Here is a 24,744-nt window from a genome sequence, read left to right on the forward strand (position 1 = left end):
TAGAGATGGAGGGTAAAAGTTTATTGAGCTTTCACAAAAGATTACATTTGTTCAATTAGCAAAGAAATACATTTCCTTGCAATTTCTATTTTATCTTGGCATAAGAGAGACATGCAGAGATAACTCTTGAGTGTTCAGACTTACAATGGTGGAAGTAAAAAAAAAAACCCACCAACAATACCCACAGAGAGATTAACCCTGAGATTTCTGGTTTTGAATGGTTTTAGTTCTTTGTGACGTAGATGTTCTGAAGTCTGTATTCACAGCGATGACTTTAGCGCCAGCCTGTTCTGCGTGCCCATTGGTAAAATGGAAACAAGATTCTAATCCAGCAGAAACTTCAGCACAATTTGGGCAGCAAGTGTAAAGCAGTTCTTCATACGCGTCCTGAAAGGCAACACTTCAGAAGGGGGCGACAATAGGTCGAGTGCTATTAAGACCTCAATAAAACGCACATGCCTTTATCGCTGCTGCTTTTACATGATTGCTTTGGAGACTGTATCTACCCTTAATGCTCTGAACTGAAGCAGCACCTTGTGATTAAAAGGTTACGTTATTTAAGTCTGTTTGTACACCAAGGCCAGTACCAATTCCCTTCCCAAGGAAAACATTTGTCCCTACGGCTCCTTATACCATTAGGAGTATATAGAGGTAGAGGGGCAGGATGAGATTGTCTATCTGTGTAGTAAATGCTTCCAGCAGCGACACCAGTGTGATAGATCCCAGTATCCAGACATAACCACCGTTCATGTTAATGGTGCTGTCAAAGATAAGAATTAGGGCCACTGCGATGATCTGAGCAAAGATAGACAACATTGTCCCCTCAAACGTCTTCTTTGTGCCAGGCCATTTGATTTCCCCAAGAGCACTGCCACAGACAGATGCTACGGTGTCACCCACTCCCACCGCCAGCACCCCGCAGTAAGGGAGCAATGTAGAGGGGCCAGAGAGAGATGCAGCGCATAGCCTGGGAAACAGCCACACGGGCAGCGACATCCCCAGAAGAAGGTAGATGTGAGTAAGGATAAGCGGGCCACTGTCCCGCTCATCCAGAAAGATGGTCAGCAGGCTTCGTAAAGTCTGCCCTAGTGGCCTGATGCAGAAGTAGCGTACATATTCCAAAAGCATGAGGAACGCCAGGCAAACAACAGCAGCCACAAACAGCAGCTGCCGGTCATAGATCAGTCCAGGAATGTAAGTGGCCACAGCAAGAAAATGAAAGTATTTCCGGGTCACCGTGGAGGCTTGAAGCTTCTTGGATTCTGTGGACTTCCTGCAGTTCTGGTATAGAACCACTGCGCAGGCAACGACAGCGAGGAGGGTCCAGAAAGCCAGGAGATAGAGACGTGTGCGGGTTTGCAGCAAGAACTCAAGCAGCCAGAACAGTGGGTGTCTCCGGATCAGGAACTGCAGCCAGGGCATGAAAATCCCCAGGCCTAGAACGGCCGTCATCAGGTAAAAAAACAGGGACGAGGTCCAGGTGCAGGAGTCCATAAAGAAGAATAAGGCAGAGAAGATGATTCCCAGCAGCACAAAAGCAACCAGTGCCACCAACAGAAGGTAATCAGCTGGGTCCGCTTTGCCACCCACCGCACTGAGGGAGCGCTTGATGAGCTGGTTAATGACGAAGCTTAGACCTCCAAAGATGAGCAGGGCCTCTCCAGGGGTAAAGCAGCGCGGCAGCAGGTAGAGAAGAATCATGCTGAGATAGACAAAGATGAGGAGCACCTCCAAAACTTCAATGACTTCAGACACTGCCAGTGAATTCTTCATTGTGTAGAGGATGGCGCAGCCAGCAACCCCAGACACTATGCAGGTGTTTTTCGGCACAGGTTTTGTGATGCCTAAGGCGATGATCGAGAGAAAGGAGGCCAGAGCCATCCCCGTGGCAGAAACAACCACACCGTAGCGTTCAAAGTAGACATTGCCGGAGACCTTGCATCTCTCTTTCAGCACGATGCCCAGCAGTGGGATGATCATGCTGGCTGGCAGGAGCCCGCTGTTGGCAGAGGATCGATACTGAAACACTGCTCCACCCGACTGCAGTAGACGGTCCCATTTGTGCTGGACATAAAAAGCCTGCACAGCCAGGGCCAGAGTGCACCAGGAGAAGCGATCCCAGACCACGGCATGAATGCACAGGATAATGCAGAACACCACAAGAGATTCTGCTACCACTAGCTTATTTATCATGATGGCAGAAGGCTACAGCCTAGGTGGGGTTCTTTCCTCTGATGCTGTTAACACGGATTATATACACTGTAAACTGTTCCTGTACTTTGCATGATCTCTGCTTTCTCGCTGATCATTCCTACAAAACAAATATTTCATATATTAGCTTCTTCCCCATAGAAAAAACAATGTTACATGAAAGCATTAATTCAGTCTGGAATTACTTCCTTTTTCTATGTACAGTATCTAAAATAGGAATTTTTGCTCTGTATGATCGTGGCCAATGTAATGGTCAATGAATAATGGCCACATTATGAGGACATACCCATGAAATGCGCAAACATTCTCATTTCTGGATGCATTGCAAAGACACAATTGTTGCCAGAAAATAATGATTCCATACATATTAAATTTGAAGGTTCTGAAGCAAATAAAAATGTTGTAATGGTAAAGCTAACGGAGCGGCTATAAATGATCCTCAGCATGTACAAGTGAACATAAATGCAGACATGTCAAGTCCGCTTCATTCCCATCATTTAGTCTCTGAATTGAGAGAAGTCTCCCTGAAATGAAACTGTGTTCATTGTGTAGTAAGATTTTGGTGCAGTTCCTTGTAATCTCCCTTTAACCTACATCATAAAATGTCACTTTGCCTTCATGCGCTTCCCCAAAAATACACAATATAACTTCTTCAGGACATGGACAAAGCGTGCGTGAATAAAATTCTATGTACTTCATCAACGTGCTATAATTACAATACACATTAAGCTGGATATTCCATTTGAAGTTGTACAGCCCACTCAGTAGCTGGACAGATGCCAGCGCCCAATGCATTTTATTTTTAGATTTAAAAATATATCTTGTTTCTTAGAGGCTTCTGTATGAGATACGCATATAAAATGTGAGACAAGGAGTTGCTTAGAGGAATAAACTCGATCACTTTCATCCAAGTCTCCTGGTCAGAAAGCGCATCGCACAGCAGATGCGAATGCCAATTATAGATTATGGGGACATAGTATATGGCTGGGCACCCCGAACCCACCTTATCAAACTTGATACCCTCTACAATTCAATATGCCGTTTTGTTCTGTTCTAGAATGTACTTACAGCACACATCACTGCAAAATGCTCAAAGAACTAGATTGGTCATCCCTTGAGTCTAGGCGCAAAGTTCACCTTTCCTGTCTTGCCTTCAAATACTTTCTGGGCAAGCTACCTGCCTATCTGAACAAGCTCCTCGCCCATACCACATGCAGCACTTATCTGTGATCTGACTCCAAAAGACTGTTCAGGGTCCCAAGGTTTAGCAAAGTATCCGGCCGCTCCTCCTCTTACCGTGCACCCCACAACTGGAACAACCTACCGGAGACTCTCACATCCACCACCAGTTTAAGTTCTTTCAAAACTAAAGCTGTCTCACATTTTAATCTGGTCTGTAACTGTTACATACGCCTATAATATATATTATCTGTAACTGTGCCTGCAATGTCTTGTATATAATGTATAACCCTGTACACGTAATGTAACCATGTATTTGAACCATGTATTTTTTGCCATAATAACTCTGTGCCCAGGACATACTTGAAAACGAGAGGTAACTCTCAATGAATTACTTCCTGGTAACACATTTTTATACATAAAAACACTTTATAAATAAATAAGTGTCCAACAAAGGCAGCAACAGGGATCAGAGACCTCTCCACAGCCAGGGGAAGCTGGGCAGTGTACTCCACCCTGTACATTTCCGAGCCCCGGGGGGTTGGGGGGACGTGGCGGTGTACTGGGTAAAGTTCCCTCTGTGGCTCCCATTCAATCCACCGTCCCTTCTCTCCTCACGCTCCCTACCTTGGACGGCGCCATCTTGAATCTCTCGGTCACATGACAGGCGGTGACGTCACGGAGCGGCGTTACTTCCTCCGGCTGTTTGGGTTTGGTCACGTGACAGCAGCGCCGGGTCCCACGCTGGTCGGGGGGAGCGTCACGTGTCACAGGGGGGTTGTGTGTGAAGATGGCGGCGGCGGCCGGGGGCCTGGATGTGAGGTACAAGAGCAGGACCCGGGGGGAGGCGAGGCCCCAGAGCCGGGAGGGGGGACTGTATATGTTCAAATAAAGGCGGGAGGGGGCGGGACACGGGGAGGCCTATCGGGTGGGGATCTGACGGAGGCCAGGGGCACAGGCTGTGAGGCAGTGAATGCACAACTACACGGGGGTGTCACTCCCAGAGGTCCCATAGCACCCGGTGACCTAACTCCTGGGAGCCCCATAGCACCCGGTGACCTAACTCCTGGGAGCCCCATAGCACCCGGTGACCTAACTCCTGGGAGCCCCATAGCACCCGGTGACCTAACTCCTGGGAGCCCCATAGCACCCGGTCACCCAACTCCTGGGATCCCATAGCACGAAGTCGCCTAACTCCTGGGAGCCCCAATGCACCCGGTCGCCTAACTCCTGGGAGCCCCATTGCACCCGGTCGCCTAACTCCTGGGAGCCCCATTGCACCCGGTCGCCTAACTCCTGGGAGCCCCATTGCACCAAGTCGCCTAACTCCTGGGAGCCCACACAGCACCTGGTCACCTAACTCTTGGGTGCCCCGCTGCACCTAAAAGCCCAACTCTTGGGTGCCCCGCTGCACCTAGAAGCCAAACTCTTGGGTGCCCCGCTGCACCTAGAAGCCCAACTCTTGGGTGCCCCGCTGCACCTAGAAGCCCAACTCTTGGGTGCCCCGCTGCACCTAGAAGCCCAACTCTTGGGTGCCCCGCTGCACCTAGAAGCCCAACTCTTGGGTGCCCCGCTGCACCTAGAAGCCCAACTCTTGGGTGCCCCGCTGCACCTAGAAGCCCAACTCTTGGGTGCCCCGCTGCACCTAGAAGCCCAACTCTTGGGTGCCCCGCTGCACCTAGAAGCCCAACTCTTGGGTGCCCCGCTGCACCTAGAAGCCCAACTCTTGGGTGCCCCATTGCACAAGGTAACCTAACTCCTGGGTGCCTCATGTAACTTCATCTGCCTCCTATAACTCTAATAGCCCAGGAGAGAGACATGGTGATGGTTATAAGTGTTACCCAACTCCTGACACCCATATTGCCTCATGGTTTTATAGATCTGGTCTCATCACCCTGATGGTAAAAATATTCATGGTTGGTTATAATTTCTGGGGTCAGCTGTAGGAATAAAGTGACCCCGGTGTTACTGGCATAAAACGACACCCCAAACTCCCTCTCCCTGGTTACACAAACATGTCATCAAACAACCCCTGTCCTCTTCCACAAGGCTCTCATAACCTGCTCTTAATCTAATATGTGACTACTAATAAATGTAAGCACTCTATACATGTACATTGCACTTTCCGAATGCAGTTTTCTGTCTCTCTAGTATATTATTTCAGATCATCAATAAATAGATTCACAAACACGCCAGGTTTCCAGAATGTATGTTTGCATATTCAGTGTATGTGTAAGTATTTCGCTTACACATACTTCATACAAATTAGAGTTCTTTGGAAACCTGACTTATTTGTGTCATATCCCTGTTTCAACTGAACAATTATTCTGTACACACTAAACCAGGGGTGGCCAACTTAAGTCCTCAAGGGCCACCAGCAGGTCAGACTATCCCTGCTTCAGGCATTGACCTGTTGGTGGCCCTTGGGGGCCGGAGTTGGCTACCTCTGCCCTAAACAGACAACCCAGTGAAGATGCCAAAGTGGATAGATTGTGTGATGTTTCCTTGGTTTGTCTGAGATGTACCTTTTGATAATGTTAACATTAAATAGTTACAAAGTTCCTCAAATAGCTTCTTTACTCAGGTAAATATATATGTATTTTTTGTGTGTGTTTGCATTGCAGTTCCTGGTTTGATATTTTGCCAGCCACCCTTGCTCTAGCACACAGACATTTCCTATACACGGTTACACTGTATGCCAAGCTGCTTGCTTGATATTACCCATGTTCGTGTCCTTGGGCAGCTATGATGCATGAAAGATGCAGCTTTGTGACTCGCTGAATTTATCTGTTGTCAGGAGCAGTCGGGAACTATGGACCATTTTGCTTGGCCGGTCGGCCATGAGAGACCAGGTGAGTGCAGACTTCTTTGCTTAATATGTAATATCCCACACAACTTCTGTAATGAATTAAATAATTGATACTGCATTTGATAACCTACAGAGGCTGTTAGCTAGCGGATCACGTTGTTGTTTTTTTTAGTAATATTTATTGTTACAGGTGGTCCTTGTTATCCGTTATCCGCCGAACGGATTATCCGCCGCTCACCGCCGCGGATTAACATTGGATTCACAATCCGACGTTTTGCTATCCGATGGCGGTTTGCGGGACGGATTCCGGCGGGTAACCGAGGCCTGCCTGTATTTTCATGTATATTGTAACTACTCAGCTCTGCATGTGTGAGAATTCTGACACGGTTTGATATGAACACCATTAGAGCGCAGAGCGTTACATTAATTATTTAGAGAAGGGCATTCCTACTCCCAAGAGCTTACAATCTGTTTGGTACAGTGAGAGACACTGCACAGTATAAGTCAATGTAACTGTTAGCAAAGGTTTGAAAGTAAACACTGATAGTATTACTCGTAAAGTTGTGGTTCGGGGTGTTGAACGTTTTGAGGTGATGTTGGATTCGGGGCCGGGAAATGTATATAAAGTGGGCAGGTTCTATATGTATGATGTGCGAGATAAACCTGTCCCACACTTATGTTCCAGTCTCAGATCGAGGCAGAGCTGGAACAATACGGGGAGAGACTCCTCCAGGGACTTTCATACTACAAACTTCCCAGGTACAGACACAATGTCGGGCAAACGCTTCTTATTATATTATCGGTGCGCAGCAGCATGGAAATGGTATGGCATATAAATCTGTATGTGTCCATACATACAAATGAGAGAGAGACCACAAAAAGAGCACTCTGGCATACCCTGAAATATCACTTTATTATACAGACAAATACAAAGCAAAAATCATTAAAACACACACACACAATCCATACGTCCGCACTACATGAGAGTAGGCAACACGGACTAACTTGGCCTAATGCCCTCCATCGGGTGTAGTGATAGTCTCCAAAATACCGATATCCATACCATGACCGCCCGGTCACAAAATGTAAATGTGACAAGGAGACATCCAGCCTATATACGCTGTACATACTGTTACATACGCATTTTAATCTGGTCAGTAACTGTTGCATACGCCTATAATATATATTATCTTTAACTGTGCATGCAAGGTCTTGTATATAATGTATACCCTGTTCACTTATGTAACTGTGTATTGTAACCATGTATAATTTGTCATCATAACTCTGTGCCCAGGACAAACTTGAAAACGAGTGGTAACGCTCAATGTATTACTTTTTGGTAAAACATTTTTATAAATATGTATGAGCCTATAGAAAGTGGACTAAATATAACACTCCTGAATAAAGACCGCACTGAAAAAGTGCATAACCCATGTAGTAAGATATATGGGCACGATGGAATAAACAGGGAAGGCAGAGAAGGAAACAGCAGTCCCGCAGAATCAAGGGGAACCTGCGTGATGTAACCTCAGAGATGTCAGTTCAAAGTATTGGCATCTGAAGTCCCGATTCTGGCCAGCTTAGTGATCCCGTGGCAAAGTTCCTGCTCCCACATGAATGTGAGTGGTCCGTCTGTTGCATGTAGAGCAGAGGAGGGAAAGCGGACACACACGCACCATAATCCGTGACACATCCAGCTAGAATAACTTTCCTGGGCGCTACTGCACAAAGGCTAAATAATCTTGTTCGTGAACTCCCGCACTCACAGAACTTTGAATGCAAGTTAATCAGTGATTTATTTGGCTTTAATAAATATTTAAGCACGACACGGGGGGATGCAAAAGAAAAGGGATTTATTAACCCATCAGGGGAAAAAATCCCAACGTTTTGGTCCCCAGGGGGACCTTTCTCTGAGGAAGGTCCCTTTTGGGGACCGAAACGTCATGATTTTTTTACCTGATGTGTCAATAAATCCTTTTTCTTTTGCATTCCGCCGTGTCGTGCTGGTACTTTGATCACTTTATGATCTTACCCCTCTATTATTACCCCAATCTACCGTGCACCTACACCTCGTTGCTGAGTTTCTTACCTGGTGTGTGCGCGGCCATTTTTGGTGACATTGCATCTCTCTGTGTTGTGTGCAGGTTTGCTGGCCCCAAATAACCGTTATGTGGCTCATTCTCTGTAAATAAAATGCTCTTCCATCTCTGCAGCACAAGCTCAGCTGACAGAGTGAAAGCCAACAAGAATGTGCCTCCAGCGCTGAAGGAGCTGGGGCTGAGGATCAGCAAGTTTCTGGTGAGCAAAAGTTCCTGTACATTACAGGAAGTAAGGGAGACCTCACAGTCACTTTCCCTGGCGGTTCTGGGATTCCATCACACTTGACATCTGTTTATTGGACTTGAGCAGATTCCTTTGTGTTTGTCTTTTCACATAGGGCCTGGATGAGGAGCAGAGCGTGCAGCTGTTACAGTGCTACCTCCAGGATGATTACAGGGGCACACAGGACTCCATAAAGGTAAGATGTTTACACTGTGCTTACAGGAGCCATGTCCGACAACCAGCTTGTATGCCAAATATTCCACTTCCGATCTGTTCCTCTTTGCAGTTGGTGCCGCAGGATGAGAGGAAGAGTCAGGCCTTGATGCTGAAGGTCAGTCCCCGTTTTGACCCATAGCAGTCATTCGGCTGCTTAATCTTTACAAGGGAATGTGAAAGCCACTTTTTTCTGCTGGGGACATTTTATTTATTTATTTATTTATTTGTGGTCTTGCCTTTCTGATTCCTCTCTGCAGTCACTGTTTTCCCCTTGCACGTGTCTTACGTTTCGCAGCAATTGCTCAAAGCCTTCTTCTCCTTCTCCTTGTACAGCAGGGCCCCGCTTCTCGGCGATCCGCCGATACGGCGGCATTGAGAAGGGGGTCGCCATCTTTGATCCTCATTCACGCATGCGCAGACCGCTGTCTGTGCGCGCATACCGTAGTTTGCGCGCGCATACCGTAGTTTGCGCGCGCAGACCATAGGCCGCGCATGTGCAGAACGGCGAAAACGCCGTTCTGTGCACAGAACTGAAAATCGCCGGATCCGCTTTCCGGCGATTTTCACTATACGGCGGGCCCCTGAAACGGAACCCGCCGTATACCCGGGCCCTGCTGTATTGGTATACAGGCAGTCCTCGTTTTACAACGCTTCACTTTACAACGAATGGCTTATCCAACGCTATGCAATGCATACCTATATTCATTTTTACAACGCCAAAATGGCTTATCCAACGCTCTTACGACGCTTTGCAACATTGTGTATGTGTGTATATATATATACACATTCACATAAACAATGTTGCAAAGCGTCGTAAGAGCGTATATATATAATATTATACTATATAATATTATATTATACTATATAATATATTTTTTATTATGTTGTATTATATATATAATACAGTATATACACTATATAATTTGTGTGCTGCATATCTTATTGCCGGCATAAAATATTTGGTGTATTTTAGTGTTAAAAATGCCTTCAGGAACGAAACCTTTCATTTAAACAGTGTTCCTATGGGAAAACTTGTTTCGCTTTACAACGTTTCGCTATCCAAAGCCATCTTGAGTAACGCATTGTGTCGGATAACCGAGGACTGCCTGTACAGTATATTTTTTATAGGATTCTGTGTATGTCTCTCTCTCTGTGTGATTGATATATATCTCAAATTATTATTATTTTTTTTAAACACATACAGTCCCTGCATTACACACACACACCACACACCACACACCACACACCACACACCACACACCACACACACACACGTATAGTAGTGGGCTTGTGTTTTGAGCTTGCAGGGACTATGTGTCACACCGTCCCTGCAAGCTCAAAACAAAAACCCACTACTATACATATACCTATATACATGTACACATATGTATATACGCTTACACACCACCCTGTCACGGCTAACCCTGTATTGCAGGTCATACACTGCCTGTACGGGCTCTTTATACCTCTCACCTGGAGGAAGAAGTCCTTCTTTTTTTTTTTTTCTAACACTTTACCTAAATCCTAGCTCTGCATTTAATACTAAAGCAATGACGCTGTTTCCTTTTAAAGATGGCAGATTATTACTATGAAGAAAGGATATGTATTCTACGCTGCGTCCTGCACCTGCTGACCTTTTTCCAGGATGAAAGGTACCCATACAGGGTAAGGGTCCCTTCCAGATGTTTGTATAGTGCGTGGTGTGTGAATATACTGACATTCTCTTGCAGGTTGGGCATGTTTATGCTTTTGAACCCTTCTGTCATAATCCTTTCCAAAGTAAAGGGAGTTTCATTGCACAGAGAAATGTAGCACTTCTTATATAGCCTCCTGCAACTTCATTTATTCCATTTATTTTTGGCAGCTTGAGTTTATGAAATGTGTGGACGTCCTGGAGAAGAAGGATTTCATTGGCACATTTCGCAAGCAGCTTGAAAATCTTTGCAGAGCGGAGGCGCCAACGTGGGAAACACATGGAAACCTAATGGTACCGCCATGCTTTTTTATTTTGCCCTCTTCCTCGCCGTAAGAGGGCTGCAGTACGCGGAGTTGCAATGCTTTGGGTTTTGTTTTTTGTCACGTGTTTCTGTCCTGTGATGCACAGTGATGTGTGCCAGACCATTGGACGCAAACAAAGCATGTGTTGCCGTCGACTGGGGCGTGTTGCTCCAACGTGCGTCTCTTGGTAACCCAACTTCTCGAGCAAGCTGGCTATCGTGTCCCTTTTCTGTCGGCAGACGGAGCGGCAGGTGTCCCGCTGGTTTGCGCAGTGCCTGCGGGAGCAGGCTATGCTGCTGGAGATCATCTTCCTGTACTACGCCTACTTCGCAATTTCCCCCGCGGAACTGCTGGCGTTCACCAGAATGTTCAAGGAGCAAGGGTTCGGGCGCAGGCAGCAGAACCGGCACCTGGTGGAGCAAACCATGGACCCCCTGGTGGATAGAATCGGGTATGAGAAGATTAACCTGCGTTCCCTGTTACATAATAACAAACAGGAATTTGATATAAGGCAGGGATGGCCAACTCCAGCCCTCAAGGGCCACCAGCAGGTCAGGTTTCCCGGATATCCCTGCTTCAGCACAGGTTGCCGACTGAGCCACTGATTGAGCCACCTGTGCTGAAGCAGGGATATCTGGGAAACCTGACCTGCTGATAGACTGAGGACTGGAGTTGGCCACTCCTGATGCTTGATTGGTACCAGCGAGGTCTTCCACTTGATCCATCACAAGCCTTTCACAGATGAATGCAGGTTGTGGACAGATTATGTCTTGGAAACATCTTCCATAGATAAGGGGTTTGCACAAGTTGCAGCCTCCTGAGGTCTCTCGATTTTCTCGCCCTCAGGTACTTTGCGGTCCTGATTCTGGTGGAAGGGATGGACATGGACTCTCTGCAGGACTGCGCTCTCAGCGATCAGATCGAGCAGCACCCGTTTGCTGCTGAAGGGCAGATCTGCAAAGTAAAGCCGCTTCCTTGTCTCCCCCCCCTTTTTGTTTACGTGCAACTTTTTCCTTTATTCCCCCCCCCCCCGAGCCCTGATGTTGCACTAACCCTGCATGCACCAATTCCTTTCTTACAGGACATGGACAGCGTCCTGCTGACATTCGGGGACATCCCACACCATGCACCCGTCCTCCTGGCATGGGCTCTGCTGCGACACACGCTGAGCCCGGAGGAGGCGACTCCAGACATCCGCAAAATGGGCAGCACTGCAATCCAGCTCCACGTCTTCCAGTACTTGACGCACATGCTGCGAGCGCTTGGCAGCGGCGAAAATAACGTGAGTGTCATATTCACGCACCGCTTCCCATCGGGGGTGAACGGACACTGTAAGGCACATTGTTACTAAGCGGTCAACTGCAATGAGACCCCTTCCATCGCTAAGGCACATTAACATCACCAGCTAGTGAAGTGCCTTATTGCTGAAGGCTGATTACTAAGGCCGTGCGTATAGTGCCGCGACGGGTGACGGCGCCCAAAAACAAATGCATTGCCGCCGCCGCGTGCACTTATATAAGCTGGCAATATTTGATTTTTCAAGGGCTGTCGTCTCGTGACAGCCGCTGAACCAATCAAATGCCAGTATGCCCGCGCCGCCGCAAAGCAAAATATAACTTTCGGCGACGGGTGACGTTGCGCATTGCCGTCGCGGGCACTATACGCGCGTCTTAAATATGGTCATATTGGCGTATTTTGATGGTCCGTAATAGCTGCTTGTTCTAATACAGAATTATGTTGGACAGATTGATAACCGATATCAAAAAGTTTTGAGGCGTTTCACAATTTGGGTTCCTTCTTTTGTGACTATACAGAAGTCCGTTGCTGTAGTCACTGGGTTATAAGACAGAAGTTAAACAGTAATGTTTATTTGCATGAATGCTTTAAAAAATATACAGTTCAGCGGCGATCCTGTGTGCGGTCTGCTTTTGTGACCATAAAATTAACTGCTCTCAATCGAAATAAAAGGATACGTTTATACTGCTTGGATGTGGATTGGTCATTCCACGTTTCTTACACACTTGTCTGGCACAGTTAAACCTCCGCTGTATGTTACTCATATTGTATTTGCCTTGCAGTGTACAACCAGCACAGCCTGTGTGTGTATATACAGCCTCCTGTGCTTCGTCCTCACCTCCCTGGAGGAGAATACCCCTGGGAAGCAGCAGGTGAGTCTGGGTGGGCTCTGTATGAATGTTAGTGGTGGGAGACCGGATAAGAAGGTACCGTTACTGCCTCCTAACGGCTGCTTTCTCCAGCTAGGGGAGTCCGTTGCTTCCGGGCCACTTCAGCAGCAGAGAGCCGGAAGAAGCGCATTGTGTGTGTGACGCTTGAACTGATGTTTTGTGATCTTTTCCTTAGGATGTTATTGATACCGCTTGTCAAGTGCTGGCTGCCAAGAACCTCCCCGATCTCTTCTGGAGCACGGTGAGTGTGGCGGAGGCCTATCCTATGTGCCAGTAATCGCCTCTTCATAAAGCCACAGGATCCCATCATAAACCCGATCACTTTATTATCAGGTGCCATGGTTCATCCGCCGTCCTGAAAATCTTTCAACATGATTTATGTCGGTGGATTATCACGCTTTTGCCACTTGAAGTTCTTTGTTTGGTGCATGGATTTGGGACCAGGAGACGTCGCACCGCAGACTTTGTGCGACACTGGATGTTGGTACTAACTGCTTCCTTTTCTCTTCTGGCACTTAGGAGCCCACGACAGGACTGGGGATCCTGCTGGACAGCGTGTGTGGAATGTTTCCTTATCGTCTCTCCCCTCTCCTGCAGCTCCTAACTGCTCTCGTCTCCAACAAGTCCACTGCCAAGAAGGTGAGCGGGTCCCAGAGGGGGCTTTACTTAATAGGCCTGCAGCCTTTGCTGAACGCTGCGGGGTAGGAGCCCTGTATTAGTGTGCCCCTGCCCTCTGATGAGCCTAGTCTCTGTTTCCAGGTGTACAGCTTCCTGGATAAGATGTCCTTTTATACAGAGCATTACAAACACAAACCTCACGATGTTCTGTCACATGAAGATGAGACTCTCTGGCGGAGACGTACCCCTAAGCTCCTGTACGCGCTTGGTAAGGAACTGTTCTTCCTAACAATTTGTGCAGGTACTGCTGCGGTCCATCAAAAAGTAAAGGTAATAAGGCACGTCAAAAATGATTCAATAACAAACAGGAATATTATATTAGGATGAGGTTACCGAGGGTGTCCGGAGGGGCGAGAAGAGACCTGTCGCCAATTGATATCGTTGGAAAAATCTCCCGGCGCTCCAAGCTGTATCTTTTCTGTAACTTTTTTATTTATAATTTTCATATCTGGAAATCGTAACAAAGACGGCACATCAAAATTTAATTTACAGGGTAATAATACATGACTAATAATAGCATGTGTTTGCATAGCGCTGCTAGTTTTACGTATCGCTTTACAGAGACATGTTGCAGCCACAGGTCCCTGCCCCGTGGAGCTTACAATCTGTTTTTGGTACCTGAGGCACAGGGAGAAAAAGTGACTTGCCCAAGGTCACAAGGAGCCGACACTGGGAAACTCGGTACCAGTCAGTGTCTCTACTCACTGAGCCACTCCTTCTCCCTTCTCACATTACAGAAATTTAAATAATAATAGGGGGGGATGTCCCGAGATTGGTACAAGGAATACATCACATTTGTTGATTTTCATGCATCATTAAAACAGTTACAGAATATCTCTTGTGAGCACATGTATGCAACTCAGATCAGCCTGCAACTCCCATCCTCCTTACTATCTCCCAATAATGATTCATACCGCTCAGAACCTTATTTGTTGTTTGAAATGTGAAACCCAGGGCTCCCAGGAATCAATAAATCTTTTTGCTGAGTTATGGAGCGAGGCTGGCAACCTCTCTCTTGATATGCTATATCCCATATTTTGTTGCAAAACACATTGGAAGGGGGGGAGGGGTCCTACGCTTCCAGAAACAGGCTATACAGCAAGGTGTGGCGTTAAAAATATGGTTCATTAGTTTAGATTCGAGATGACCAAGATGTATTTTCAGTACAAAATAGTTTGCAAACAAATGATTGCGCCACCTGTGCTGAAGCAGGGATATCCTGAAAACCTGACCTGTTGATGGCCATTGAGGACTGGAGTTGGCCATCCCCTGATGCATGTGATTTCTCTGCTCATCCCTTCAGGACTTGGTCAAACCAACCTGCGCATCCCCCAGGGAACCATTGGGCAGGTGATCTCCGATGACCGTGGCATCATCGTGCGCTGGGAATACTCCTACAGCAGCTGGACCCTCTTCACCTGCGAGATTGAGATGCTGCTCCATGTCGTCTCCACAGCAGGTGAGGAGCTCGCGTGAGCTGAGTCCAGGTTTTAGGTGTGTGCATTTATGGGACGTACGGTGAACTTGGAGCTTTTTACGGTGGCTTTTCCTTCTCCCCCTTTTTTGGGGAATTTGCCCGAGTCTGCGTTGCATTGGAAAATTGAAATATCTGGATGCGAATCTATCCCCAGATTGATATCTTATTCACCCCTCTCTCCAGATGTGATCCAGCACTGTCACAGAGTTAAGCCCATCGTCGACCTTGTCCACAAGGTCATCAGCATTGACTTGTCCATAGCAGACTGTCTGCTGCCCATCACGTCTCGGATTTACATGCTGCTGCAGAGGTAAGCGTGCGGAAGCTAGCAGAATGATCACGTCACGCTTCCTGCCATGTGCACACAGGAATGGACTCGTGGAGGCTGAGAGAGCGCTGGAGGTTTTCCTGAGAGATTGGTGCCTGAGCTTTCAGCTATTTTTTTCTTCCTCCAGGCTAACGACTGTAATGAGCCCCCCTATGGATTTAATTTCCTCTTGTGTCAACTGTCTGACTGTACTAGCCACGCGCATGCCAGCCAAGGTGAGTATGGAATCTATAATGCGCTTGAGGAGGGGGGTTATCGCTCGTCTGACAGTGGCGTTGGCTGCGCATATATACATTTCTCTTTCCTTTTATAGGTTTGGGCAGATTTGCATCACACGGGGTTCTTACCCTTTGCTGCTAATCCAGTCTCCAGTCACGCCACCAGGTAACGCTTGTGGATCGCAGGCAATGTGATGGGGGAAGTTGAAGTATCCATGGAGCGCACATTGTTACTATTATAATAGTAACAATGTCACATGAAGAATAAACATTGGGGGGGCGTGCAGGCCCGTCGTTTACAGAGCCACGCTATTCCAGAAGACCCCTTTCTGCGCTAGAAGATTCCTTGTTGCCCATTTCCTTGGATGGGCTGGACGGTGTCTTCCGACGCGGGAAGGTGACTTATGGGATAGCATTGCTTGGCACATATGGGCCATAATCCCCGCCTTATGTGCGTCCGTGCATTTCTTTTCTGTTGAGGTATAGAAGCCTTGGCATGTGCCTTTATGTTAGCTGGAAGAACGAGGCTTGGCAACACCTTCTGATCGGGTTCCCTGCCGGTCTCAATGCTACTTTTTCTCTCCCTCCTGACGTTCTTCACTGTGTGCGTTAACGTCTCTGTCATTGACACAGCACGGAAGGGATGAGTGCCGGCGGGTATGGGACACTACTCCTGGGGCTCGAGCAGTCTCAGGGTGAATACAGCGTCACCATCTCCTTTCTCCGCCTGGTTACTACGTTGGTGAAGGTACGTCTTCTAAAAATAAAAAAGTAAGTGTGTGCCTCCCTAATTTCTGATTTTACCGTGTGTGTGTGTGAATATAACATAGTCTGTATCTTCAGGGCCAATTGGGCATTACCCAGAGCCAAGGGCTGGCGCCCTGCATCTTGTTTGTGCTACGGGAAATGCTGCCGAACTACCACAGTTGGCGTTACAACACCCACGGAGTGAGAGAACGCCTCGGTACGTCACCAGATGTGTGAACATGTCTCTTACCTGTCTGGTCGGCATGGCATGGGCTTAAAACCCATCACCAGCTTGCCTTTCTGAGGCCATTCAGTACTGCAGGGATAATCCAATACCTTGATCAGTATCGTGTGCACAGGTCCCCAACGCCCTGCTGTCTAGGCTCCGCCACCAACAGAAAAGATCAGTTCCATGACTTGTTTTGCAGACGTGGCCGTTTCCTTCTCTCTTGACTCTGTGTCCTGTTTCAGGCTGCCTGATCTTGGAGTTAATACATGCGATCCTCAACCTGTGTCCAGAGATCAATCCACACAGCAGGTGAGAGGAGGTCCTATTAACTTCTCCCTCCATCCCTCTGCCTGGTCGCCTTCCAAGGGCCAGAAATCTGCACCACGGGCTGCGGTGTGTGTTTGATTTGTGTGTGTGTGTGTCCCAGCAGTGCTCCAACCCTGCAGTCCTTGTGCATCTTCAGCTTGACGAACACTGAAGCAGGACAGGCGGTCATTAACATTATGGGGATTGGCGTGGATGCAATCAACACGGTCATGGCAGCTCAGCCTGGCAGGTGAGTGAATTCCAAGCCAACCACACCAGTAAAAGGATATGAGACAGATGGGGTGACTCCAGTGTCCGGCAGTATGATTTCCCTATTTGTGACCTGTGTATTCAGGTCCTTTGCAAGTAAGAACATTTGAGGCACGGAACCTTCTTTGCAGCAGACCTCTCTATGCCACCCGAGGCGCACAGAGATAAAGTGACTTGTCCAGGGCAGCCTAGGCCTGGTATCAAGCTCAGGTCTCCTTATTGGCTGTACATGGCCTTCACTCCCCAGTCACTTCTCAGGAGCTGGTTTGTTACAGCTGTCACATGTCCAGGGCCCAATAATGAGATGTCTTTAGTAATGTCATAATGCGTTGTAACACAAACCTGAGTGATAACTTGTGTAGTTTTGTTCTTCTGTTTTCCCTTGTTACGCTCAGTACTCGGCTTTATTCCATGTTTCTCCCCCGCTGCCCCCTGGTGTTTCTCCTGTGTAATGCATGATAACGTCTCCCTTGCCTGTGGCGCGATGCCTCGTGCTTGGGTTCCTCTGCTGTCTCCTGCCCTCGTAGTGTGCTTCACTCTGCTCTCTCACTGTTCCAGCGCTGGATCAGAAGGGCAAGGCCAGCTGCTAATCCAGACGGTCCAACTGGCCTTTTCCATCACCAATAATGTCATCCGCTTAAAGCCCCCTTCCAGCGGCATGTCGCCCCTGGAACAGGCCCTCACTCAGCATGGTGCGTACACCCGCTTGGTATTACTTGCGTGTCTCAGAGAGGCCTTTGTTGTAATGTAATTCGAGCTGTTACAGAACAGCACCGTGTACTCGCCATGTAATACCCTGACGTGCAAACTCCTTACCACATCCCTTTGTATCCTCGCCTCCAGGAGCGCATGGCAACAATCTCATCGCCGTCCTGGCAAAATACATCTACCACAAGTATGACCCAGCCCTGCCACGGCTGGCTATCCAGCTGCTGAAACGCCTGGCCGCGGTAGGAGCTTCTCTTTCTGTACTTGTACTATGTTATTGGGTGACGAATGAATCCTCCTGTTCACTAAAAGAGGGTGCCCTAAAGGGGGCAGCTCCCCCCCTGTAAATGTTGGCTGCGGCTGTCAGTGTTAACGGCCGGCGCTGTCTGCAGGTGGCGCCCATGTCGGTGTACGCCTGCCTGGGGAGTGACGCCGCCGCCATCCGCGACGCCTTCCTCAATCGCCTCCAGTGCAGCATCGAGGACCTGTACATCAAGGTTATGATCTTGGAGTTCCTCACAGTCGCCGTGGAGACCCAGCCGGGGCTCATCGAGCTCTTCCTCAACCTGGAGGCGAAGGACACCAGCGAAGGGTCAAAGGTGAGGCGGGGAAAAGGGGGTGTCCTCAATGTTAACCCCTTCAGCGGCGAAGCAAACAGCCGCACATGTTGCTGACTCTGGCACTGAAAGGATTAAGGGTATAATGAAGCATATCAGCGTAGTGTCTTTTTGAACAGACCTTCCTGGGTACAGGGATACCTGCTTGGGCTTTGTGTGAATGGTAGGGATGGTCGCCGTGTCCTTGCATCTGGTTAACCGCATGCTCTGAATTTCTAGCAGAAACTGTAGATTTGGACGGTTTGTCACCGTAACGTGTGGTGTCTGGTTGTAACCACTACCAGCTTCACATTGCAAAGCCAATAAACACGCCTCGCTGACGAGACCCAAAAGGTTGCATCGGCTGTCTGTGCGTAGGGCTTCTGGCTCTGCACTTCTTTATCCCAGCTGTGAGATACGGCAGGCAGAAGCTTATAGGGCTCCATGGTAAAATGGACATGAAGCAAAAGGTGACACTGTGCTTATTTGCATGTCATTACCCAGAATTCCTGGCTGCAGTGGAAGCGCTGTATGCTAAGAGATAATGGGGAAAGGCAGGGGTGCAGATATGAATGTGCTCACAGGTGGTATATTTATTTGTATATAATATATATAATATACATACACACACTTTAAGTGGTTCCTTTTTAACCCTGTTATAGCACAGACATAATGTGTCTGAGACAACAACACCAACATGTTTTTTGGGGGAAAACACAGGAAAGTACAACTTCATTCCCCCCCCCCCTTGTTGAAAGCCTTAAATATTACATTTCTGCCATGCCGGTTACACCCGCAGTCTCAGAAACCTCTAACGTTGAGTGGCTGGCCTCACAATAGGTGACGCGCGGAGGGGAGGCGGCCATACTGCATTATGTGAGATTTGTGGTATGTCATGGATTGATCACCTTCCCTGCTCCCAACTCCCCCTCTTTAATGCCCGCCCCCCTGCAGGAGTACAAGCTGGGCCAGTGGAGCTGTTTGCAGGTTGTCCTGGACCTGATAGACTGCCAGCAGCCCGAGCGGTTCTGGTGTACCCCTCTCTTGCATCGCTCCGCCATCGCGTTCCTCCACGCCCTGTGGCAGGACCGTCGCGATAGCGCCATGACCGTTCTGAGGACCAAGTGAGTGAGGAACTGAACCATTCAATATACCTCTGGTGTGGTACATGTTTCTAATAAGGGGTCTTCACATTTCCTCTCTAGGCCCAAGTTCTGGGAGAATCTGACCAGCCCTCTCTTTGGTGTTCTTGTCTCCCCTTCGGAAACTTTGGAGGTGAGTGCAGAAAAGAGGGGGGTGTATGGGCCGCTTGTGCAGGCTGTTAAATCTCTCCTCCCTCTCTTCCTCTCGCTCCCTTTGCAGCTCAGCGTTCTGGAAACCTGTGCATTCATCATGAAAATTATCTGCCTGGAAATATACTATGTGGTCAAGTAAGTGTGTGTGACACCGGGGAGCGGGGAATCCCAGCCTGTGAGAGGTGGATATTTGTACTGTAGTGCAGGGGTGGCTAACTAAAGTCAAGACACCTCCACTCCCCCCCCCCTCCCTCCCCCCCCACCCCCAACATTTCATGTTTTCAGCATACCCCAGCTTCAGCACAGGTGGCTCAATCTGCTGTAGTAGGTTAGTTACAATACAGTAAGTCGGTGACAGATAACCCAGCACGTGTTCCCGTGTGTATTTGAGTAAGCGACAAGGGGGGGGGGGGGGGGTAGCAGCCGCTCTTCTCCTGGACAATAACATCTCCTACATTGTGTACACGACTTCTTCCCTCAGGGGCTCGTTGGACAAGTCCCTGAAAGACGTACTGAAGAAGTTCTATGCGGAGAAGCGTTTCACGTACTGGTCGCGGTACGTTCACTCGCTGGTGTGTCGCGTTGCGGAGACGGAGAGTGAAGTGCAGCTGCCCTCTGAGTATCAGATGCTGCTGTCAGCCTGGCGCATGTTACTCATCATCGCCTCGAGCCACGTAAGTATCCACGGAGTGTCCAAACTCACCCAGCACTTTGCAATCGCCTTCATTTTGCACCCAAGCACTCAGGGCAGGAACTATCTTTCCGGGGTGTTCTACATGCAAGATCAGTAGCATACACACATTATCACAATGTATCAACCCACGGGGGGGGGGCCGGCAGCCGTGCCCGGTGCAGAACGTGGGGGCCGGCAGCCGTGCCCGGTGCAGAACGTGGGGGCTGGCAGCCGGGCCCGGTGCAGAACGTGGGGGCTGGCAGCCGGGCCCGGTGCAGAACGTGGGGGCTGGCAGCCGGGCCCGGTGCAGAACGTGGGGGCTGGCAGCCGTGCCCGGTGCAGAACGTGGGGGCTGGCAGCCGTGCCCGGTGCAGAACGTGGGGGCCGGCAGCCGTGCCCGGTGCAAAACGTGGGGACTGGCAGCTGTGCCCGGTGCAGAACGTGGGGGCCGGCAGCCGTGCCCGGTGCAGAACGTGGGGGCTGGCAGCCGGGCCCGGTGCAAAACGTGGGGGCCGGCAGCCGGGCCCGGTGCAGAACGTGGGGGCCGGCAGCCGTGCCCGGTGCAGAACGTGGGGGCTGGCAGCCGTGCCCGGTGCAGAACGTGGGGGCTGGCAGCCGTGCCCGGTGCAGAACGTGGGGGCTGGCAGCCGTGCCCGGTGCAGAACGTGGGGCTGGCAGCCGTGCCCGGTGCAGAACGTGGGGGCCGGCAGCCGGGCCCGGTGCAGAACGCGGGGGCCGGCAGCCGGGCCCGGTGCAGAACGCGGGGGCCGGCAGCCGGGCCCGGTGCAGAACGCGGGGGCTGGCAGCTGTGCCCGGTGCAGAACGTGGGGGCAGTTTGTGGGAAGTGGAAAAGGCGGCGGTGCGGCCCCATCCTGTCTGCTCTCTCACTCCGCCCCTTGGTTTTGTCGGGAGATGGGGCGCAGGCGGCCTGGTTGGAGTTTGTACGGGGCAGTGGAACATGATACCTGCCCCGGCTACAGCAACCTCCATGTTCCTAGTTCCAGCTCCCATGAATTAGGATGCCTAGGAGTTATTGGCACAGGTTGCATTACATGGAGGTTTGCATGGCGCTGCTCATTGTAGAAATCTCCGGCTGGAGTTATACAAGTCAGTGTTTGGTGAACAGTCATTCTGGTTAAACATTGTGTACGTTGAGCTTGTTGCTGGTCTTTGTCGCAGTGTCAGTTTCTCCGGTCTCCCTTTCTAACGCTCTCTCGCGCGTCCTCTCATGTCCGCTGTCTCTGCAGGCGGATGTAATGCACCTGACGGACCCTGCGGTACGACGGCAGCTGTTCCAGGAGACGTTACAAGGCACCCAAGCTCTGGTTAGTGTTCTGCGCAGTTAGAGAAGTGATTAAAAAGATGCCCTCCAAGCTGAGCAGAAACGCCATGGCGTTGTCACCTGAATCATGAGCGACGTTCACTTACAAACCAAACCGTATGTCATGGAAACGTCTTATATCCCCCACTCCTTTCTTGGCTAAAACCACAAACTGGGCACTAGGGGTGGGAAGAGCGCTTTGTGCTCTGTTAGGGACACAGATGTGGGATTATATATGATATGAAAGTAGCCCTTCTGCTTATTAAATGCTTAGAGGTGGGGTGGGCAACCTGTGGCCCTTCAGTGCTTCATGTGCGGCCTGGGAGGGGGGGGAAGAAAAACAAAAAACAAAACCAGGGGCCTCTGACTGCAGACTGTGCAGAGAGACCATAGAGACATGGAGAAGCCAGAGCGCCCCCTAGCCAGTTTTTCTCCTGAGCTCCTATGGACCAGCTCTCCCTGGTGGGATCTCAAGCATAACACGGTACAGGGAGTATACACCCCCGTCTGCTGAGAGCTCAATGTGGGGGCTGGCTGTGGGGACTGGGGAGCAAGGTAGGGGAATCGCCCCACTGTCCCTCCAATCCCCCAGCTGCCCCATCTCCCCATGTCACGACCTCTCTTCCCCCCCCGCCATGTGCCACTCCCTCCACATGTCATCCTCTCCCCCCTCTCCCCCATTAGTCTCCCTCCCCTGATGTACTCAGTGTTAAAGTGCCGTGAAGTTATACTGCGCACGATACACTGGCACAGAGTATAACTTGCCAGCGCTGCACACTGACACGGTCAGGTTATGCTCTGTGTCGGTGTATACAGGTATTAATGTTTGTTTTCTTATTGTGGCCCGGTATATTCTGGCTCCGACTCCCAGTCAGGTTGGCCACCCCTGGCTTACAGTATCTGTGGCATCCATTGTAACCTGTCTCCCTCCCTCTAGCTTGTGGTCCCCACGCCAGCCTGTCTCCGGCTGGGCTCAATGCTCTGTACTCTGCTGCTCATCCTGCTCAGACAGTGGAAGAAGTGAGTTTCCCATGTAACACACAAAGTTTCTCCCCACGCTTGTAATGTGTGCCTGTTGGGCATGTTACATTTGTCAGGAATCTGCGTATCCCATGTTCCTTACCCTATGGCTGTAATACTACAACACTGTATGTTATATACAGCTTTATATTGAATGCAATGTATGCCAAGTCTCGTCGGTACCCCTGTATGCTTCCACATAGGAAGCGCTCTCAGCTGGGAGGAGACTTACACTTACTAGAGACGGGCAAATCCGTTACAATTCGGGGCGCGGATCTTATACCAAAATTCCATTCTCACACGAATATACGAAGGCGGTTTGGGCACGAAACAAATTTGGGTGGAAGCTCATTAACCCGCTAGTGGCTTGAATCCTTCCCCACTGACCAGCGCGTCCCCCTTCCCCACCGACCAGCACGTTCCCCCTTCCTTCCCCGCTGACCCCCTTCCTTCCCCGCTGACCCCCTTCCTTCCCCGCTGACCCCTTCCCCGCTGACCCCTTCCCCGCTAACCAGCGCCTCCCCCCATCATTCCCCGCTGACCCCTTCCTTCCCCACTGACCCCTTCCTTCCCCACTGACCCCTTCCTTCCCCACTGACCAGCGCCTCCCCCCCTTACTTCCCCACTGACAGGCCCTTTCTTCCCCACTGACCAGCCCTCCCCCATTGACCAGCACGTCCCCCTTCCTTACTGTTTACATTGTGATGGAAGGGTGCATGGTGTCAGTGTGTGGGGGTTGGCAGGTTAAGGACTAGGGGCCCTGGAGGTGAGTGCCAGGCAGTGTGTGGGACAGCACAGGGGGGTTCATTGGGTTACGAATTCGGATTTTAATGCATTGAATTTCCAGTGATTGAAAAATAAAAGCGACTGCCCCTTAGAGAGACTGATCTATGAAAATCCACGGCTGAAGGGAACTGACCATTACAGCAAATGCTAATTTTGCCCAAACTTTCACCCACCTTTAATACTTGAGTGTTAGGAGATTCACTGCTCAAATTTAAAAACATGACTGATGACAGAAATATTCTCATTTGACCTCCTGCTTTAACTAGTGTCTTAACCGCCCCACTACACCACACCCTTTTCTTAACACCCTATTACCAAGTTACAGGTGGGCAGAAAACTTCCTTCATCACTTATATCAAGGGAGGGCCAACTCCAGTCCTCAAGGGCCACCAACAGGTCAGGTTTTCAGGATACCCCTGCTTCAGCACAGTTGGCTCAGTCTTTGAGTGAGCCACTGATTGAGCCGCCTGTGCTGAAGCAGGGATATCCTGAAAACCTGACCTGTTGGTGGCCCCTGCAGACTGGAGTTGCCCACCCCTCGCTTATATCAAAGTGTTTGCACGGGTAACTTGTTGTCCTTGCTGACGTTCTGCCCGTGTGTTGGTGGCAGTGAGCTGGGGTCACCTGAGGACATCCTCCGCTCCTTGACACAGATTCTGGAGGGGGTGCTTCAGGCCGATCAGCAACCAATGGAAAAGACCAAAGCCAGAGTCTTCTCTGCTCTCATCTCCGTGCTGGAAATGAAGGCGATGAAAGGTAAGACGCGGGAGAACCGCGGGGAGACGGGACAGGAACCTACAAAAAGGGCGAATTTGCAACTGCTTTCTATCCCAGACTATATAATAAACTTATAGGGCTCCATGTTAAGTAGACAAGAAGCACAAAGTGACAAGAATCCCTGGCTGCAGTGAAAGCACTGTATGCTAACGGATAATGGGGAAGGGCAGGGCGGCAGACCTGTCTGGGTCGTGAATGTGCTCACAGGGAGTATTTTCATTTGCTATACACTGTAGGGTGGAGGGTTTTTGTCACTTTTGTTACCCACCATAACTTATTTAACATGTGATAAAATGCATCAAACCTTTAGTATGAATGTCTAACTTAGGTCACAAATCCCCCATCTATTAAACAATGAGCTTTTTAGGTTTCTGGGGAAGTTAATGAGAAAATA

At 49.5% G+C, this 24,744-nt stretch overlaps 2 protein-coding genes across 4 annotated transcripts in view; one reads left to right on the forward strand and one right to left on the reverse strand.

Moving 5' to 3' along the window:
• On the reverse strand, nucleotides 1–4,149 carry DOLK (dolichol kinase). Of its 2 annotated transcripts, none has more exons than XM_075578615.1 (2): nucleotides 4,018–4,149; nucleotides 1–2,311 (listed from the first exon to the last, which is right to left on the reverse strand). In XM_075578615.1, the coding sequence occupies exon 2, from the start codon at nucleotides 2,191–2,193 to the stop codon at nucleotides 628–630; it is 1,566 nt and encodes a 521-aa protein (XP_075434730.1). In that variant the 5' UTR covers nucleotides 2,194–2,311; nucleotides 4,018–4,149; the 3' UTR covers nucleotides 1–627. The 2 variants fall into 2 exon arrangements, with proteins under 2 accessions (XP_075434730.1, XP_075434731.1); XM_075578616.1 differs by lacking the exon at nucleotides 4,018–4,149 and adding an exon at nucleotides 3,868–4,004.
• The window catches only part of NUP188 (nucleoporin 188), a 26,792-nt gene continuing 6,121 nt past the window's right edge, over nucleotides 4,074–24,744 (forward strand). The window contains exons 1-33 of one of the 2 annotated variants that reach the window (XM_075578611.1): nucleotides 4,074–4,212; nucleotides 6,188–6,242; nucleotides 6,885–6,958; nucleotides 8,413–8,497; nucleotides 8,637–8,717; nucleotides 8,808–8,852; nucleotides 10,310–10,402; nucleotides 10,602–10,724; nucleotides 10,975–11,186; nucleotides 11,582–11,696; nucleotides 11,817–12,017; nucleotides 12,814–12,903; nucleotides 13,097–13,162; nucleotides 13,441–13,560; nucleotides 13,681–13,807; nucleotides 14,903–15,058; nucleotides 15,260–15,386; nucleotides 15,532–15,619; nucleotides 15,718–15,788; nucleotides 16,256–16,370; nucleotides 16,466–16,586; nucleotides 16,841–16,907; nucleotides 17,026–17,154; nucleotides 17,733–17,866; nucleotides 18,018–18,124; nucleotides 18,275–18,481; nucleotides 19,433–19,602; nucleotides 19,684–19,753; nucleotides 19,841–19,908; nucleotides 20,255–20,447; nucleotides 21,694–21,771; nucleotides 22,705–22,787; nucleotides 24,184–24,329. In XM_075578611.1, the coding sequence (XP_075434726.1) occupies nucleotides 4,181–4,212; nucleotides 6,188–6,242; nucleotides 6,885–6,958; nucleotides 8,413–8,497; nucleotides 8,637–8,717; nucleotides 8,808–8,852; nucleotides 10,310–10,402; nucleotides 10,602–10,724; nucleotides 10,975–11,186; nucleotides 11,582–11,696; nucleotides 11,817–12,017; nucleotides 12,814–12,903; nucleotides 13,097–13,162; nucleotides 13,441–13,560; nucleotides 13,681–13,807; nucleotides 14,903–15,058; nucleotides 15,260–15,386; nucleotides 15,532–15,619; nucleotides 15,718–15,788; nucleotides 16,256–16,370; nucleotides 16,466–16,586; nucleotides 16,841–16,907; nucleotides 17,026–17,154; nucleotides 17,733–17,866; nucleotides 18,018–18,124; nucleotides 18,275–18,481; nucleotides 19,433–19,602; nucleotides 19,684–19,753; nucleotides 19,841–19,908; nucleotides 20,255–20,447; nucleotides 21,694–21,771; nucleotides 22,705–22,787; nucleotides 24,184–24,329 (3,649 nt within the window). In that variant the 5' untranslated portion in view covers nucleotides 4,074–4,180. The remainder of the gene's footprint in view (nucleotides 4,213–6,187; nucleotides 6,243–6,884; nucleotides 6,959–8,412; nucleotides 8,498–8,636; nucleotides 8,718–8,807; nucleotides 8,853–10,309; nucleotides 10,403–10,601; nucleotides 10,725–10,974; nucleotides 11,187–11,581; nucleotides 11,697–11,816; nucleotides 12,018–12,813; nucleotides 12,904–13,096; nucleotides 13,163–13,440; nucleotides 13,561–13,680; nucleotides 13,808–14,902; nucleotides 15,059–15,259; nucleotides 15,387–15,531; nucleotides 15,620–15,717; nucleotides 15,789–16,255; nucleotides 16,371–16,465; nucleotides 16,587–16,840; nucleotides 16,908–17,025; nucleotides 17,155–17,732; nucleotides 17,867–18,017; nucleotides 18,125–18,274; nucleotides 18,482–19,432; nucleotides 19,603–19,683; nucleotides 19,754–19,840; nucleotides 19,909–20,254; nucleotides 20,448–21,693; nucleotides 21,772–22,704; nucleotides 22,788–24,183; nucleotides 24,330–24,744) is intronic. The other variant, XM_075578613.1, reaches the window with a different exon arrangement.

Source organism: Ascaphus truei, chromosome 21, assembly GCF_040206685.1.
Source record: "Ascaphus truei isolate aAscTru1 chromosome 21, aAscTru1.hap1, whole genome shotgun sequence".
Classification (NCBI taxonomy): domain Eukaryota; kingdom Metazoa; phylum Chordata; class Amphibia; order Anura; family Ascaphidae; genus Ascaphus; species Ascaphus truei.